Consider the following 17901-nt stretch of genomic DNA (forward strand, 5'->3'; position numbering starts at 1 on the left):
GGGGGCGGGGCCTGTGGGTGGTTGGCCCCTTCTTGACTCCGCCCTTAGCCCCGCCCCACTGCGGCGTTTCAGGGTCTCTAAGCAGGTGGCTACGCTTAGTCCGAAGGAGGGGGAGTGTTAGGGTGGGGGACCCTCACAGATCGTCTAGGCCAGGCCAATGTTGCCCACCTTCACTTTGGGGAAACTGAGGACCAGAAAGAGCCTGTTTCTAGACCTCGCATTACCAAGATTGAGGTGTGGGGGAGGTCCTGCCTCCCCAGCCCCGAGGCGGGGAGGGGCAAGCCTCGGAAGGCAGGTTTGGGGCCGGTGGTTTCATAGTGAGTGTGTTTGAACCCAAACGGCCGGAAACGGTTACCAGCTCCCCTAGGCCCGGCTTGTGGGGACCCCAACCGCCTGCGGCTGCCCCTCCCAAGTTCCTCCCTGCCGGGGGCCCAGGCCTCCAGGCCTCCAGTCTCCAAGCTGCGAACACACCGCCGCTTGCAGCTGCCCCTTCCCGTCTAACCCCGTGGGGAGCCAGGCTTCCGGGCCCCAGTCCCTCCTGTGTGAACTGGAGTTGCCCCCAACATCCCCAGACACCAAGGCCCTGTCTCCAGGTAGCCGCGTTTTCATTCTTCCCTCCCCACAGGTCCCTCTCCCCAAAATGCTCCCATCTTGTAGTGGCCCCTCCCCCAGGCCATCACAAGGACCCGCTGCCCCCACGCCCCCAATCTCCACCAGGCCGGTGCCCCCCGCTGCCCGCAGGAAGACGCCCGACCCCGGGCCGGCTCAGCCCCGTGGGAACGGTTTGTCTCGAAAACAGGAACCCGGGCCGGGGGCTGGGCGGGGCGCCCCTTCCCCACCGCAGTCCGCTTCCTGCCCCTCCCGGCTTCCTCTGCCCAACACCCGACAGGGCGGGGGGCACAGGGGCATCTGGGGTGCGAGGAGGGGGCTCTCGGTTTCGTCCCCCCTCCGCGCCCCGCGCGGCCCGATCTCCGCTCGCCCACCCTCGGCGCGGCCAGTGGCGCAGCCCCCCTCCCGCGGGCCTGGCCTCCCGGGCGGCGCGGCAGGGGAGGGGTTAAGCTGCCGCAGGGACCGCCGCGTGCGGGGCGAGAGGGAGCCCCCGGTGGGGGAGGCGCAGCCGGCGGTGCGGAGCCCGGCGCAGGGGCGGGAGGGGCGGGGAGGGGAGGGGGCGGCCGCGGCGCGGGGGCGGGGCGGCGGGGAGCGGGGCCGCGGCGCGGAGAGCGGGCTGGAGCCGCAGCCGCAGCGAGGCCGGCGGGCGGGAGCGCACGGAGGTGGCTCCGGCCGGGCCCGGTGCGGGCTCCTTGTCGTGGGTCCCGAGAGTGAGTGAGCGAGCGTGGGTGGGGCGCCGGACAGAGGAGGGCCGGGCCCCTAGGGGCTTCCCAGGGCGGCGCGGGCGGGCTGGGGGCGGCGGGTGGGTGGGTAGGTGGGGAGTCTGCGACCCGGGTCGGGGTAGGAGGGAGCTGCCGAGAGAGCTGAAGTGCCCTGGACAACCCGCGGGAGGGGGTGGCATCCGCGGCGCACCCCACTCTTCCCAGCCACGTCTCAGCGGGGCCTTCCCCCACGGACCTCCCATTTGACAGATGAGAAAATCGAGGCTCCGAGGGGCCAAGTGACTCTCAAGGTCATACAGCGAGGAAGCGGCAGAGCCAGGCGGGGATGGCTCGGGGTAGCTCCTAGGAAAAGTCCTCCAGAGAACTCCGTGGAGGAACCCCGCCCCCCCCCCAGCATGGGGGGGTGTATGTGTAGGGGCAGGGTACCCTTCCGTGGGGCAAGGCTCTGCCAGCGTCCGGAGGTGAGGGGTGTCAGGGCGCCGAGGCCGCAGGGCTGGCCCTGGACCGCAGAGGAAGGGAGGACGACGGAATGGGCGTGTGTGTGCACCCACGGGGGCGTGTGCATGTGTGGTAGGTACACTGCCTTGCATGTGTGCACACGTGTGCGATGTCAGTGCCACTGTGGCCTGGCTCGAGTGAGCAGCGGGTCCTGGAGCCGGCCCCATCAGCGGGATTGCATTCTGGAGTAGAGAGCTGGGTATGTGTGCCCGAGAGTTCCTTCGTGCAGGTGTGCGCGGGGTGTGGGTGCCATTGTGTGTGTGAGACGGAGGATGGGAGGCAAGTGCCTGAGGCTCGGATGTGTGTGAGCTGGAGCGTCTGGCACCCCAATGTGGGTCCTTGGCCTGGGGAATGGAATGAGTGCCTATCCCTGTCCCAGTGACTGGAGTTGCTGGTGGAATCATACAGACACTCTCCACCCCCCCACTGTGCTAGCGCCCCCTTCTGGGCACGCTACTCCGTGTGCCTGAGTGGGTCGGGCCTGCGTGTGCGCTCACAGTTCGCCTGTGCAGTATGAGGGCCTGGGTCAGGAGCTCGAGCTGGGGAGCAAGATGGCCTTCGGAAGGGCTGAGCCCGGACCCCTGGGGCCTTCACGGAGGAGGTGGCTTGGGAGAGCGCGGTTCCCAGGCTCAGGCTTCACGCTGACGCTTCGGTGCCGCAGCGGGCTCCCCCCACCCGACCCCCCGCCCAGGAATGTTCCTCTCCAATCCTACCCGCCTTCCCAAGGGCAGGCCCCTGGGGGCCGCAACAGCTCCGCCTCCCCTCCCCGGGAGCACCGGAGGGGGCGATGCGGGCAGGACGCCTGGGTTCCTCCCCCCTCCGATCCCAGGGAGAAATTCCTCCGAGGTCCCCTCAGGCTCTGGGTTCCCAAAATAACCCTGCGGGGGAAGGGAGGCAGTGGAGGGAGGGAGGCAGGAGGGGCGCAGAGCCGAGCTGCGGGGTGCTGCTGCAGGTGCCGCTGGGGGAGAGGACGCGAGGAGAGGAGGGCCTACGGGGGGCGGGGGCACCAATCAGCCCCTGGAGTCCTGGCTCGTCCTTATCCCCGGGGAGTCCCCCGGCCCTCCCGCAACTCCGAGGGTGGGCCGGAAGCCTCTCGGCCGCTCCGTTTCCCAACTGGTGGGTTGCACCATCCAGGGCCAGACCGTTTAACCCCGGAGTGGCCGCGGCGGACGACTCCGGCCCTGCCCAGCAGGGGGCGTGCCCGCCCCGCCCCGTTCCTGCCCTCCCGGCCGCTCCCCCGGCCCTCGCCTCCGCAGACTCCCGCTCTGCCTCTCCTGGGATAGGGGTCGGGTCCGAGCCCCGTGGGAGGCTCCCGGAGCGCAGCTTGGCCCAGCCTACCCACGCCGGCGGCCATGGCGGGCACCCTAGACCTGGACAAGGGCTGCACAGTGGAGGAGCTGCTCCGCGGCTGCATCGAAGCCTTCGGTGAGTGGCACGGGAGGGCACGCCCAGCCTGAGCCCAGCTCGGAACCTGAATCCGAGTCCCTGCCTCCCAGGGCGGACCCCTGCGTGGACCCACCCAGCTCTGCATCCTGCAGCCCCTTTTACGAAAGCCTCCTTTTCATCACAGGGTAGAGAGATCTACACGCTTCAGAAGGATAAAATGTTTCCCTTCCCTAGTATGCCAGTATTGAAGGGAGGGACGGGGGTCCCCAGACTCTGACACATGAGGAGCATTATCTGTCCCCCCGGGGATCCGGAGGAACTCGCTGTCTCCGGCCTGGGAGCTGTTTCCGGCTGATGGGGGGCGGCTTATCTGGTGGAGGGGGTGCCCTTTCTCCCAAGCACTCCGGAAATGACCTCTGGATTCTTGACCCCGGGAAACCCAGGCTCCTTCCGCCCCAGCTGGTTCCCCTCCGAACGATGGGCCCGGCTCAGACGCTGCCCTCCTCCAGTTCCACGGATCCGGCCTTATCCCGCTCCCACCCTATCTTTTCTCTCTAATCTGCCTCCTGGTTTCGGAGTCCTGGGAAAGCAGGAGGTGGGCGGGGGGCTGGATACCCGGCGGGCTGCACGGTAGGGTTTAGGTACCATAGCTGCGGGACGAAAGGTCAGCCCGCTTCTCTTTGACCCCTCGGAGTTAGATGACTCCGGGAAGGTGCGGAACCCGCGGCTGGTGCGCATGTTCCTCATGATGCATCCCTGGTACATCCCTTCCTCTCAGCTGGCGGCAAAACTGCTCCACATATATCCTTCGCGGGCCTCACCAAGGGCCCTGCAGTCCGAATCCATGAGCGAGCCAGGTTGCCCAGCCCAGGCCGAGAATGGGCTTTACTGCCAGAGCGTGGGCCCCTCCTACGTCCCAGAATTCAGGCTCCGCCCAGCCTCCCTCTGGGGCCGAGGATCTACCCCTTTCCTCCCCTCATAATTCAGGCCCCGCCCCCGACTCTCTCCCCAACCTAGGCCTTGCTCTCCGCCCCCCTGCAGTCTAGGACCTGTCCCTACTGCCAGCCCGGGGCCCGCCTCTGGCCTCCCTCCCAGAACCCAGGCCCTGCTCTGAGCCTCCCCTAGAACCTAGCCCTCTTCCCACCCATGCACCCTCCCAATGCTCACGCCTCACCCCTGCCGTCAACTCTTCTCCAGATCTCCGGCCCGGCCCTCGCCCCAGACTCCGCCCCCAGCATGTCTCCTAGAACCAGGCCCCGCCCTCAGCGTCCCTCCAGAACTCGCGCCACATCCCTTACCTCCTTTTCTAGAATTAGTCTCCGTCCTGGTTGTCCTTAACTCTCCTTCACCTACCAACAATCCCGGAAGGACAATTCTAGTTCGCTGCAGGTGAAAACGTGCCACCTGGTCAGGTGAGCCTTCCTCCTGGGGCTCTGAGCCCTCTGTTCGCTTCCCTCCCTCTGGCTTCAGACTGGCCTGAGGAGTTGGTCCTGTGCGTTTGAACCAGGCTCTGTCCATGGTGGGTGTGCCCCTCCTGGTCCGGGCCTGGGTTTTCTCATCTGCCCAGTGGGGATGAGGAAGGAAAGAGCTGGGAGACGGGAACCACAGTTTGAGGCTCTTTCCTCCTCTTTGGGGAGCTACAGTCCCAGGGGATGGTGGGGGAAGGGCTGCCTTGGATGACTCTGGTCCTCCACCAGGTACTGGATCTCAGCATTCCCAGCGGAGTTTGACTTGAACCCCGAGCTCGCTGAGCAGATCAAGGAGCTGAAGGCTCTGCTAGACCAAGAAGGGAACCGGCGGCACAGCAGCCTCATTGACATCGAGAGCGTGTGCGTGGGGGGAGCTCAGAGGGCTGGGGAGGGCACTCCGCATCCTGCACCGTCGGTGCTTAATAAATGTTCAATGAATTGAATGAGCGAGGGTCATACCACTCTCTTGCTTAAAAACCTTCTATGGCTCCCTGTCGCCTTCAAAATGTCTCGGCTGGGGATTGAGACCTTTCATAGTCTGGGGCCGGCTTGGCGTCCCTGCCTCATCTTCCACAGCCCACCGCCATCGCTTGCACCTCATACTGCAGCTGCACCGGTCCACTCGCCATCCTCCAGCCCCTGCATCCTTTCCCACCACGATGCTGTGCTCATATTGTTCCCTTGCCTCCTTCTCCATGTCGTCAAGTCTCAGCTCAAGCGTGCGGTGTCCGTGGGCCCTGAGGGCTCCCGGCTCTTCCAGGGCAGAATTTGTCATTCCCTCCTCTGTCCCCCCATGGCCCTTTGTGCAGACCCCTGTGCAAAGACCTGTACACGTGCCACGCTGTTTTGTGATTGTTTGTTCTGTGTCTGTCTCCCTCAGTAGCCTGTGAGCTCCTCGAGGGCAGGAACCGTGTCTTGCCATCTCTGTACCCCCAGCGCCTAGCAGTGCCTGGCAGAGTACGTCTTCCATAAACGTGTGTGGAGTGCATGACGAGGGGGAGACTGCAGGTGTTGCTGGGACTGGGGACGTCCATGTGTGTCCTCAGTCTGCTTGAGTGGCGTGTCTGCATGAGTGTGGGGCCATGAGGGGTGGGGCACCTCCCGCGAAGGGCTCACTGCCCCTGCCCCCCCAGCCCCACCTACAAGTGGAAGCGGCAGGTGACCCAGCGGAACCCCGTGGGACAGAAAAAGCGCAAGATGTCCCTGTTGTTTGACCACCTGGAGCCCATGGATCTGGCGGCGCATCTCACCATCTTGGAGTATCGCTCCTTCTGCAAGATCCTGGTGCGGCCCGAGGGCTTTTGGTCAGGGGTGGATCGCGGGCTGGGGAGGGAGTCCCAGGAGGGACAGGGTCCCTGGGTAGGCGGGGACACAGGGTGGGTCAGGGGTTTCAGTGTAACCACCAAAGCTGGAGGGTGAGGAGTGGCGGGTGGTGAGGGTAGGGGTACTGAGGCCGCTGTGACCCCCAGTTCCAGGACTATCACAGTTTCGTGACGCACGGCTGCACCGTGGACAACCCCATCCTGGAGCGATTCATCTCCCTCTTCAACAGTGTCTCGCAGTGGGTGCAGCTCATGGTTCTCAGCAAGCTCACCGCCGCCCAGCGGGCCCTGGTCATCACACACTTCGTCCATGTGGCAGAGGTGCCCGCCCCTCCCCCACCCCCAACCTCCCCAATTGCAGGTAGGGCTGAGTCCCTCCCTTCCCCGCTGCCTCCTCTCCAGGAAAGCTGGGCCAAATTCTGGACCCGTTCAGTGACTCCCTGCCTCCCCCTCCTCGTGTGCCCCCCAGAAGCTGCTGCAGCTGCAGAACTTCAACACGCTGATGGCGGTGGTCGGAGGCCTGAGCCACAGCTCCATCTCCCGCCTCAAGGAGACCCACAGCCACGTTAGCCCTGAAACCATCAAGGTGCCTTGGACTGGAGGGGTCAGGGGAGCAGCCTTGTCAAGCCCTGGGGCCAGCACTTCCCAGGCCTGGCCTCACTGAGAACTCCCAGCAGCGCTGGGGGCTGGGCAATCCTGTCCGCACTTGACACATGGGGAACCTGAGGCTCGGAGGGGGTAAATGCTTTTCCCAGGTTGCACAATGAAAGTGGCCAAGTGGAGGCTCACAGGTCAGCCTCACTCCCAAGCTTGTGTTTCCTTTTCCTTTTATTTTTTTTAACGTATCAGGTGACATTCATATATAGGAGTATACACAATATATGTACAGTTTAAGGAAAAATTATAAAGAAAACGCCTGTATAACCACCAGACCCAGGTTGAGAAATAGAACATTGCCAGCCCCCGAAGCTCCCAGCACCTTAGAGCTTAACTCCCGCCCCATCAGATGTCACCAATGTCTGACTTTCGGAATGAAGATGAGTTTGCTTCTCTTTATAGCTTTACCACCTATGTATGTCCCCCAAAACAATCGGGTTTTGTAGCCTGTTTTTGAACTTTCTATGAATGGAATCATGTTGTGTATGTTATTTTATGTCTTCTTTTATTCTTACATTCTGTTATGTGGAGCAATCATTCGTTCATTTCCGTTCCTGTATAATATTTTATTATAAGTCCACCCCAATGTATGTATCTACTATTGAACAATTTGGGAGTTTTCCAGTTTTGGCTGTCATGAATGACACAGCTAAGAATATTCTAGATCATTGTTCTAGTTGCTTTGCCTTCCTGAGCCTCAGTTTCTTCTCCTGTTAAACATGGATGATAATCTGTGCCCAGCCCTGGTGTCGAGGTGTGGTATTTGGCAGTGCGTGTTCCCTTGAACTCATGACCTATGAACTTTGACCACCAGGGGCTAAGGGAGGCAGTGTTGGGGGACAGTGAGGGAGGTCTTTGACCTTTCACTCATCCCTGACTCTGACTCCTGATCCTCTCCCACGTTTCCAGGGCTGAGCGGGGGAGAGCAGTTGAACCAGTGACGTGTGTGTGTGTGACTCTGTGCCCTTTGCCCCCCAGCTCTGGGAATGTCTGACAGAACTAGTGACGGCCACTGGAAACTACGGCAACTATCGGCGCCGGCTGGCAGCCTGTGAGGGCTTCCGTTTCCCCATCCTGGGTGTGCACCTCAAGGACCTGGTGGCCCTGCAGCTGGCACTGCCGGACTGGCTGGACCCCACGCGGACCAGACTTAACGGGGCCAAGATGAAGCAGCTCTTCAACATCCTGGAGGAGCTAGCCATGGTGACCAGCTTTGAGCCCCCAGTGCAGGCCAACTCCGACCTGCTGAGCCTGCTCATGGTGAGGGGCGGGGCCCAGGGTGGACAACCCACCTGGTCCTGGGCTTACCCACGGCTGCGGGCCTTGAGGTCTCAGTTCTAGTCAAGGAACTGAGATCCAGCCTGGGCTGAGGGTTTGGAATGAACTCAGATGGGTTCCAGGCTCCAGATGGGGCTGTGGACTGAGGTCTGATCCCGAGGCTGGCGTGTGAGGCTGGGCCCGGGCCCTTGGTTGAATTGCTAGCAGTGGGTTGTGTTCAAGCTTTGGAGCCAAGCTCTGGATTCAGGGTGCAGGGGTGGTTTCTAAACATGGTCCTGAGCTCTGAGGTTCTGGGCTTGGCCTCGAACTCAGTTTTGAGGTCCAGGGTGGGAGTCGGGTTCTAGTCTAGATCTGGACTAGGCTCTAGACATTGGGCTGGGGTGTCAGTGTTGGGTTTGGAGTGAATTCTTAGCTGTTTCTAGGCTCTGGACTGGGATCAGGGTTGAAATCGGAGCGGGAGTCTGGATGCTGCGTTGGGTTCTAGGTTGGGAATGAGTTCCAGAGCTCTCGGCGGGTTCTGACCTGGATTCTTAGCTGAGATCTTGGCAGTGCGTTGTGCCGAAGGTTTGGGGCCAAGCTGTGGGTTTGGTCTGTATGCTAAGCTGGTGTGTGGTTGCTGGGGTGTGTTCTAAGCTGGCCTTTGTCCTGAGTCTAGCATCTGGACTGGGCTCGGGGTTGAGCTGCGGCCTCTGGGTGGACCTGTGACTTTGGGCTCTGGGCAGTGGGCTCCTGAGAGCAGCAGGGGCCGTGGGTGTGACCAGACGCATGTGTCCCAGGTGTCTCTGGATCAGTATCAGACGGAGGATGAGCTCTACCAGTTGTCCCTGCAGCGGGAGCCGCGCTCTAAGTCCTCGGTGAGTGAGGGAATCCCTGGGTCCCCGCTCTGCCGTCCTGTCCCCCCACCGCCGCCCCGCCTGAGAATCCCAGGACGTGAGGGCAGGAGGGGCTCTCGGAGGCTACCCCACCCACCTTCCTTGTTGGGGAGGCTCCCTTCTCCCCGGAGCTTCCCCTCTCGGCTCCCCTGGGCCCTGGGCTCCCTCACCTCCAGCCCTCGCTCAGGCCTGACCATTCCCACAGCCAACCAGCCCCACAAGCTGTACCCCACCTCCCCGGCCCCCAGTGCTGGAGGAGTGGACCTCAGCTGCCAAACCCAAGCTGGATCAGGCGCTTTTGGTGGAGCACATAGAGAAGATGGTGGAGGTGAGACTCTGGGGGGCCGGGTCTGGGGGGGACAGGTCCGTAGTGGTCAATCAAGGCGGGTTTTGCTAGGGCACCGCCCTGGGAGCCACCACCAGTACCGTGTCACAGAGTGTAGCCGATGGGTGGGCTTGGGGGGGGGTATGGAAAAGGGAGGTGGTGGGGGAGACAGACAGCCACCCCCATCTGAGACACTCTTCATGACTTGGACTGGGAATGTGGGCAGGACGGGCCAATGCTTCTTTTATTTTTCCCGCCCCGTGTGTTCCTCTGTGTTCCCCAGTCTGTGTTCCGGAACTTTGACGTCGACGGGGATGGCCACATCTCACAGGAAGAGTTCCAGATCATCCGTGGGAACTTCCCTTACCTCAGCGCCTTTGGGGACCTCGACCAGAACCAGTGAGGAGGGCTGGGGGCTGGGAGAGAGGGAAGGCAGGCTCACTTCCCCTCGGGTTTGTTTCCTCCTGGGCTAGATGAGGCCATTGAACCAGACCATCTCGGCCGAGGAAGCTACCAGTGTGTGGAGGGGCTCTTACTGGGGGGAGGCTGCCAGCTTCGGGGGCACTGGGTTACCTCACTCATTCAGACAGATGGGGGGCTCCACTTGAATCTTGCAAAAACCGTGGCCTGGGGACTGTTGCTACGTAAATGAACTTTTATTTGCGGAGCTCACAGCTGGTAAAAAGTGTGGGCAAGTTGAACTCCTGGGTAGCCTGTTTTAATGAGTAGATGAGAAAGGCCCATAATTAGCAGCACCCACTTACTTATGAACAATCCCCCCACTGACAATTTGGACAAACAGCTGGTTCGTTTTTTTTTTTTTTTTGTGAGGAAGATTGGCCCTGAGCTAACATCTGCCAATCCTCTTTTTGCTGAGGAAGACTGGCCCTGGGCTAACATCCATGGCCATCTTCCTCTACTTTATATGGGACACCGCCACAGCATGGCTTGACAAGTGGTGCGTATGTGTGCGCCCGGGATCCGAACCAGTGAACGCCGGGCCGCGGCAGTGGAGCGCGCGCACTTAACCGCTTGCGCCACCGGGCCAGCCCCAAGAGCTGGTTCTTGAAGTAGGTTAAACACACCCCCTGCAACCATGTTCATACCTCTGTTTTGCTGAGTAGACAAAACTCCAATCAAAATTCGTAGTCCATCCCAGGTCGATTTATTTTTTCGTGTTATCCATATTTCAAAAATCTGGGTTTTTTCATATTACAAAAATCCGTGGTAAAAAAAAAAAAATCCAGGGCGCCAGCCCCATGGCGTAGTGGTTAAGTTCAGCATGCTCTGCTTCGGCGGCCCTGGTTTGCAGGTTCAGATCCCAGGCACAGACCTACACCACTCATCAGCCATGCTGTGGCAGCAACCCATGTACAAAATAGAGGAAGACTGGCGCAGATGTTAGCTCAAGGCTAATCTTCCTCAAGCACAAAAAAAAAAAAAAAATCCAGATAGTAAAATAGATTTATAGTGAACAAAGTATATAAAGTAAGAAGTGAAAATTCCCTCCCTCCTTTCCCATCGTAGAGGTTGGTATTGGTAACACTGTTAGCAGTGTTACTGGTTTGGCACCACGTGTATCCTTTCAGTCTTTTTTTCATGCGTGTGCAAATTGATACAGATTTTGTCTGTCTGTGTCTGTTTCATGAACAAGCGGGACGATAGGATAAATCTAGTTCTGCTTGAGATCTTCATTATGGTTGCCTTGTTTCTGCTTCCAGACTTGAGACAGAGTTCCATGTTATCCCCATGGCTTGGGTGGATTTTTTTCCAGGCCACACTTTTAGGAGGGTGCAGCCCTTGGAGACCTTTGAGGCCCCGAGTCACGCAGGGTTCTCAGCCTTAACTCCTCACGGCTGCAGGCCCCAGGCCTTGTGCCCAGCCCCTGATTGGCTGTCAAAACCCAGCACCTGGCTCACCCAGAGGGGGACCAGCCCCCCGCAATGGCCGGCCCCAACTCACTGCCCCAGCTTGAAGCTCCCTCTTTGTTTCTGGAACGTAGGGGTTTCCATTTCTTTCTTGCCAACTCACCTATGCATTTAAAGCAATTTTGGACATATTTTAACCAGCGTCTGGGTATTCACAGCAGTAGGGTTGTAAGGTGGGGTTTTGTTGTTGTTACTGTTTTGATCTCATCTTGATGGAACTGCCCATCTTGCCCTTTTTGTTTTCCACTTAACCTTTTGTCATCGACGTCTTTCCATGCCGATTCACGTAGAACTACCTCATTCTTTAGAACAGCTGCAGAGTATTCCACTGGGTGGCTGGGCCATCATTTGCTGTTCTTCTGCTCATGGACAGTAGACTGTTCCCAGTTTGTTGCTATTAATATACGCCATGCTGCCGTGAACATCTTTGTACCATGCACTGAGGCCACTATTTCTGTAGGAGAATTTCCTAGAAGTGGGATAATTGGATCAAAAGATATGCACATTCTAAATTAGGAGAGAGACTGCCAAAGTGACCTCAGGCAACGTTGTGCCAGCTTGCACCCCCATCAGCAGTGAACAAGTGCCCGTTTCCCAACTTCCTTGCCAACGGTGGATGCTATAATAAGCTTTACAATTTTGCCAGTCTAATTGGCAAAATGGTGTCTTGGTTAAAATCGCATTTCTTTAATACTGGTGGGGGTAGGATATCTTTTCGTATGTTTATCGGCCACTTATATTTCTTCTGTTAATTGCCTCTTCATATTCTTTGTCCATTATTCCACTGGGTTTGTTGGTCTTTTTCGCATTGATTTTTAGAATCTCTGTTAATGGTTATTAACCCTTTGCTGTTGAATGTGTTTGCAAATATTTTCTCCCAGTCTGTCATTTCTGTTGTCTTTTTCCATATAAAAAATTTGAAAAGTTTTGTGTGCTCGGTATGTCAGTCTTTTCCTTTGTGGCTTCTCGGATTTGTGTTATGTGTGGAAAGGCCCTCATCCTCTCAGGATTACAAAATTATTCTATCTTTTCAGATACTTCGATAATTTTATTTTTTACATTAGTGTTCTCAGTTCAGTGGGAATTTAGTTTTCATGCACAGTATAAGGTAGGAATCTAGGTTGAAATTTTTTTTCTAGATGGCCAGTTGTCCCAATGCCCCCTTGATCTGAGGGACCACCTGGATCACATTATGGATCCCCAGATACCATGGGTGGAAGTTTGCAACAAGGGCCAGCCCTGACCTATTAACTACACAGACGCTGTTGTAAATGCTTCCTGGGCACTATCTCATTGAATCCTTACAAAACTCCTCTGAGCTGTAGGAACAATCAGATCCCCATTTACAGAAGAGGAAACTGAGGCACAGGGAGATTAATCAGCCCGAGGTCACACGGCCGGCAAGTAGTGGAGCCAGAATTTGAACTGAGTCTCTCTATCTCCCCAGCACATCACTCTTGCCCTAAAATACGTAACTAGGTGAAAAAAGGGTTCTGTGGAGGTCGTGGATTACGTGAGAAACCCCGACTACAGGGGTCTTTCCGGCAGGACCATGCAAGTGAGAAGCGTGTGGCTTTTCCCAATCTTACGTGGTCCCCAAACTCATCAGAGATCTCTTAATTCTCAGGGCTCCAGACTGGTGTTCCGCGGAGCTCACTTTGGGAAACAGAGGCTGATAATCCCATGGGAAAGTGCGCAGCCCATTTATTTTCCACACCAACTCCGTGAAGTGGGCAGGGCAGGAATAGTGATCCCCATTTTCTGGGGAGGAAACCCAGGGAAAGTGTCTTGCCCAAGACCACACAACTAGTTAGCAGCAGCTTCTACCTCAGCCTGCCTCCACGTCTAGTGCTCTTTCTCTTCCCTGCACCTGGGGGCCCAAATCAGGAGTTCCGTGAAGACCCTTAGTATGGTAGGGGGTTTCCCCCGTGGGATGGGCTAGGCCGGTGGGGGTGGTCCTGGGAGGCCCGGAGCTGAGGCGCGTCCCCTCCCCCGACAGGGATGGCTGCATCAGCAAGGAGGAAATGGTGTCCTACTTCCTGCGCTCCAGCTCCGTGCTGGGCGGCCGCATGGGCTTCGTCCACAACTTCCACGAGAGCACCTCCTTGCGCCCGGTCGCCTGCCGCCACTGCAAGGCCCTGGTGAGCCCCCGCGCAGGCCACACCCCTCCCGCCCTGGCTCCGCCCCTGCCCCGCCCCTGCCGGAGCCGTCTCAGCCGAGGCAAGCCTTCGTTCCACCTGCCTCTTCTCCGGCTGCTCTGCGCCTGCCCCTGAGGCGCCCTGAGGCCCCAGAGAGGGTCGGTCCCAGTCCCTGCCCTTGAGAAGGAAGAAGTAGAGCCATCACTTCTAAGTCCCTCCCCTCCCAGCACGGCCCCGTCCTCTATTTCAGATCCTGGGCATCTACAAGCAGGGCCTCAAATGCCGAGGTGAGATGGAACGGCAGGGCTGCTGGGCTGAGCTCTTTGAGACGAGTCATTATCTGGGTGGGGATTCTTATTTTGGCGGGGCACCTGCAAAGGAGTGAAGTACCTTGGAGCCAGAGAGGCATGATGATTATATGTGAAGGGAGTAGCCTTTAAGAGGGCTTTTATTTCGGTGAGGCAGCTGCCTTGGAACAGAGAACTTCGGAGAGGGCATAGACTGGCAAGTAGGACGAAGAGAGCACTTTGGCAGGAAACTCTTGTTTTGGTGGGGCAGCTGCTCAGGAGCAAAGGGACCTGGGGAGAGGTCCAGGCCCGCAGAATGGGATGGAGGGTGTTCTGACGCATGGCCCTGGCTGGGCTCCCCATCTGCCTCCCCCAGCCTGTGGTGTGACCTGCCACAAGCAGTGCAAGGATCGCCTGTCCGTCGAGTGTCGCCGCCGGGCCCAGAGTATGAGTCTGGAGGGGTCTGCGCTCTCACCCTCACCCACACACACCCACCATCGAGCTTTCAGCTTCTCCCTGCCCCGCCCGGGCAGGCGAGGCTCCCGGCCTCCAGGTAAGAGGGGGTCTCATTCTGTCCCGGCCTGTAGAGGGAGGGAGGCAGGGCCATTGTGGCAAAGTATTAATCTATCCAGGATGGAAATCATTCCAGAGTTTGTCATTCTCTTATTTTGGTGGGGTGATGAAAAAGGGTTGGACAGGTAAGGCTGCCAGAAGGTGGCAGGGAGCCCTTGACCTTTGGAGGCTGAGGCGGAAAGAGACTCTAATATATAAAGGAGAGTAAAAGGGAAAGAAGCTTCAGGATTCCAGTTGCACTCTTATTTTGTTAGGGAGATTGACAACGGATTGGAGAAGGAATTTTGTGAGCCGTTTGTCTGAATTTCCCTTTTTGGCTTCTCTGGAGGCCATCCTGAGAAAAGTTCCTTGCCCCGAAAATCTCCGGACGGATCTCTTGGGGTCTCTGGTGGTTTTAGGTCAGCTTTCTGAATCACGATTCCTCAAATGATTATTTTGCTGGGAACAGTCTGAACAGCTGCGTTAAACTGGGGTCTAAGGGCAGTTGACCACAGCCATTGGGATTGGCATAAGTCCTCAAAAATAGAAAAGATAAAACCATTTGCATCGAGCCTTCCAGAAGTGCTGGGGTCTGCAATGTGAAAGACACACAAAATTGACATTTAAGCAGACTGCACGGACAGATCTGTGGCTGCAAAAAAGATGCAGCAGAATAAAAACTTAGAGAAAGAGCCTCAAAAATTGGGCCGTTGGGTCATTCCGTGAATTGATTTTTGGTGGATGGGTCTGCTTCTGGGTGGGACGGGTGCCTCCTGTGAGTAGGGGAAGGGCTCCTGAAGGCTCAGGGACCCAGGAGTTGGTCCTGTGGTCCCCCTCCCTGCAGAGATCCGAGAGGAGGAGGTACAGACCGTGGAGGACGGTGTGTTTGACATCCACTTGTAATTGATGGTAAGCCTGCCACAGTGGCTCCCCCCTGAGGGCTGGGGAGTGGGGGGATCAGGGAAACAGGCACTCTGTCCACATGGCCCAGGCCAGGCAGACTCCTACCTTTTTGAGGAGGATCTTTCTTACAACCTCTGTTTTTCTCTCCCCAGTTGTGACTGGATCAAGCACTCATGCCTGCCTTGGAGAAAAGACTCGGGACCATAGCAGGGAGCCTGGGGCAGCAGGCTGGGGCTGGGGCGGGTGTGAGGGTGGCATGCGGCTGAGGGCAGGGCCAGGGCTGGTGTCCCTAAGGTTGTACAGACTCTTGTGAATATTTGTATTTTCCAGATGGAATAAAAAGGCCCGTGTAATTAATCATCAGAGCCCAGAATCCTCGTCGGGGGTGGGGGGCTGTAATCACAGGGACTAGAATCTTAGAATCTAGACTTTGTAGTAAGAGAATCTTGGGTGATCTGGAATCTCATGTGTTTGGAATCTTGGGGGGACTAGAATCCTGGGGGATAGAACCTTAGAACCAGAAAACCTTGGAACATAAGAATCTTGGGGAGGGTCTAGAATCTCGAGGAGTCCAGAATCTTAGGTGTCTAAAACTTGAAACTAGTGCATTTTTGCACCCAGAATTTCTGGGCCCAGTGGTCATGTGTAACCATAGCCTTCAGCCCACAGTCGGAATTCCCTTCCTCAACAAGTGGCCTTTCTGCGTCTGCTTGAATACTTCCAGCAATGGGGAGCTCACTACAGAGAATCACGGGAGGGAGAGGGCAGCCCAGAGTGCCGGCTGTCGGGGAAGGAGGGAGTAGGGGTTGGGCTTGCGTGCCTCTGGGTGGGGGCTGCTCTCCTTGGGCCTGCAGCCTCCTGGCCTGGTGCTGCTGCCAGCCGGAAGGACAGTGACTTCCAGAGGAAATGCATATTGATCCTGCTCTCAGCCTCCTGTGGCCTCTCCCAACCCACCTCTTCCCCCCTGAGTTTGCAGCACAGAGGTTTGGGGGGCCACCGCTCCCCGAGGAAGGCCAAGGGCACTTCTAAGGCTGGTCCGGGTGAGGAGGGTGGACTTGGGGTCTTCTCCAGTTGCTGAAGCTGGGCCAGGCCGCCCCTGAGGTCACGAGACTCCCAACAGCAGCCCCGAGAGTGGGAGCTACCCCTCCAGCCCCGTAAGCTGGGGCGGGTCCTACAGCAGCTGTGGCTGGTTCTCGGGGTGGAGGCCAGAGCACCCCAACTCCTACCTGCAAAGCATAGTATCTGCGGACCTGGCAGTGGCCTTAGCCCCCTGACCCCATACGCATCTCCCCCTTTGAGACCCCACTCCCCCGGCCTACTCCTCAATTGGGGTCACCTCCTCCTCCACCCTGTTACTTCTCAGCTGCAGCCCTGTCCCCCATTGGGTCCCCCCCTTCACCGCCCCTCCTTCAGTCCTCAGCCCCCTCCCGCCCGCCCTTCCCCCTCTCGACGCTGTAATATCCGTTTCACAATTTGGGGGCTGAGTTGCTATAACAACAGACGGCGATTGTGTTGTGAAGAGCAGCTCGCTGCCTGCGCCGCCTGCCTCTCGTGCTGCCTCCAACCCTGCAGCCTGGTCGGCTCCCCTCCCCGCCGCCCCCAGCCCCAGGCTGGCCTCTTCCGGGGGTGTGTGTGTGCATATGTGTGCTCAGGTCCGCCCCACCCTGGAGTGTGACTTGTGGCTCTTTTCATGGTTGCATGTGTGAATTTGTTGTCTGAGCCTCACATTGTGTGTGCATGTGTTTGCACGGACACACACGCTGTATTTGCTGCAATTCCCGTCCACCGTGTGTCCCCACTGGGCTGTGCATGGGAGAACGGCCACACTGGATGGGTCCCTGTTTGGGGGCGTGTCTTGAGGTGGTGGGTCCCAACTCCATGGGATAGTCTGAACCTTGGACCTTGAGGCGAAACATCCTTGTAGCTGGGGGGAGGGGCAGGGAGGTGCAGCAGCTGCCAGGTGACCTTTCCTGCCCTTGATGGGCAAAGGTGGCCCAGGGAGCTGGGGGTGGGGACAGGAGGCAAATGCTCACTCTAACATCCCTCCCAGCCCCTCCCCTCCCCCCACCCCTTCCCACACCATCAATAAGGGTTGGAGAGAGAGTCTCTGTGAGTCACTGCACCTGTCTGTCCACCTATGCCCTGGTGCCTGGCTAGACAAGTCTGCGTGTGTGTGTGTGTGTGTGTGTGTGTGTGTGTGTGTGTGTGTGTACACTGCAGGGAGAGGAGCAGTGGGGGAGGGTGGGCCAGTGGGCTGTGGGATCAGAGAGGCTTTTTCACATCCACACGCCCTGACTCAGCAGTTCCCATTCTCTGGCTCCTCCGGTGGCCTTGGTGGGGCCAGCCTGAGGGTCTCTCCAAGGTCAGAGTGGGCCCCCAGTCTGGGACCTGGACCTCTCTTCCTGACCCTGATGACACACCTGCTGCCTCTCCCTCTCACCCCCTCCCAGGCCGGGGGTGGGGAGACCTCTGATGGGTGGATGTACTGGCTCCTCTACTCAGTAATTGACCACTCTGTGCTTAGTGCCTCTGGGGGACAGGAGGACCCCATGGGCAAGTCCCCTGTGTGCACCTGTTTCCCTGGGCGTGCGTTTGCCTCCTAGTGTGTAGGCACCTGTATGCACAAGTTTGTGTATGCTCTTGGGCAAGGGTGTGCTTCCTGTGGGTGTCTTACCATGGTGGGGCATTTCTGCAACTGGCCCTGTGTGTCCCTTTGGGAATGCCTGTGTGCACATGGACAGGTGTGTATGGCTGTGAGTGTGCCCCTGCGTGCCCATGCATACATCAGTGGTCCAGTGTGAGTGTTCTAGCATGTTGCCTCTGGCTAAGGAAGTGCCAGCCACCGCCAGCTGTGCAGATCACAGATCCTGCAACACAAATCAGGGTCCTGGAGCGAGCTGGCAAAATCGTACACACACACACACACACACACACACTGCCTCATTCAGAAGCCCA

General features: G+C 58.3%; 1 protein-coding gene across 5 annotated transcripts; it reads left to right on the plus strand.

Annotated features, from left to right (window-relative positions):
• Window positions 1-574: 574 nt before the first annotated feature.
• RASGRP2 (RAS guanyl releasing protein 2) lies at window positions 575-15311 on the plus strand. Of its 5 annotated transcripts, none has more exons than XM_087422707.1 (17): window positions 575-593; window positions 3113-3254; window positions 3914-4016; window positions 4565-4627; window positions 4913-5044; window positions 5818-5968; window positions 6154-6327; window positions 6476-6592; window positions 7642-7923; window positions 8718-8795; window positions 9019-9141; window positions 9422-9537; window positions 13066-13207; window positions 13455-13491; window positions 13868-14044; window positions 14858-14952; window positions 15099-15311. In XM_087422707.1, the coding sequence occupies exons 2-16, from the start codon at window positions 3182-3184 to the stop codon at window positions 14944-14946; spliced, it is 1857 nt and encodes a 618-aa protein (XP_087278833.1). In that variant the 5' UTR covers window positions 575-593; window positions 3113-3181; the 3' UTR covers window positions 14947-14952; window positions 15099-15311. The 5 variants fall into 5 exon arrangements, with proteins under 5 accessions (XP_087278833.1, XP_087278832.1, XP_087278834.1 ...); XM_087422706.1 differs by lacking the exon at window positions 575-593 and adding an exon at window positions 1247-1319; XM_087422708.1 differs by lacking the exon at window positions 575-593 and adding an exon at window positions 1257-1319 and having other exon boundaries at window positions 2964-3254; window positions 14888-14952.
• Window positions 15312-17901: the final 2590 nt, after the last annotated feature.

Source organism: Ceratotherium simum, chromosome 34, assembly GCF_057802395.1.
Source record: "Ceratotherium simum simum isolate JZ-2026a chromosome 34, ASM5780239v1, whole genome shotgun sequence".
Classification (NCBI taxonomy): domain Eukaryota; kingdom Metazoa; phylum Chordata; class Mammalia; order Perissodactyla; family Rhinocerotidae; genus Ceratotherium; species Ceratotherium simum.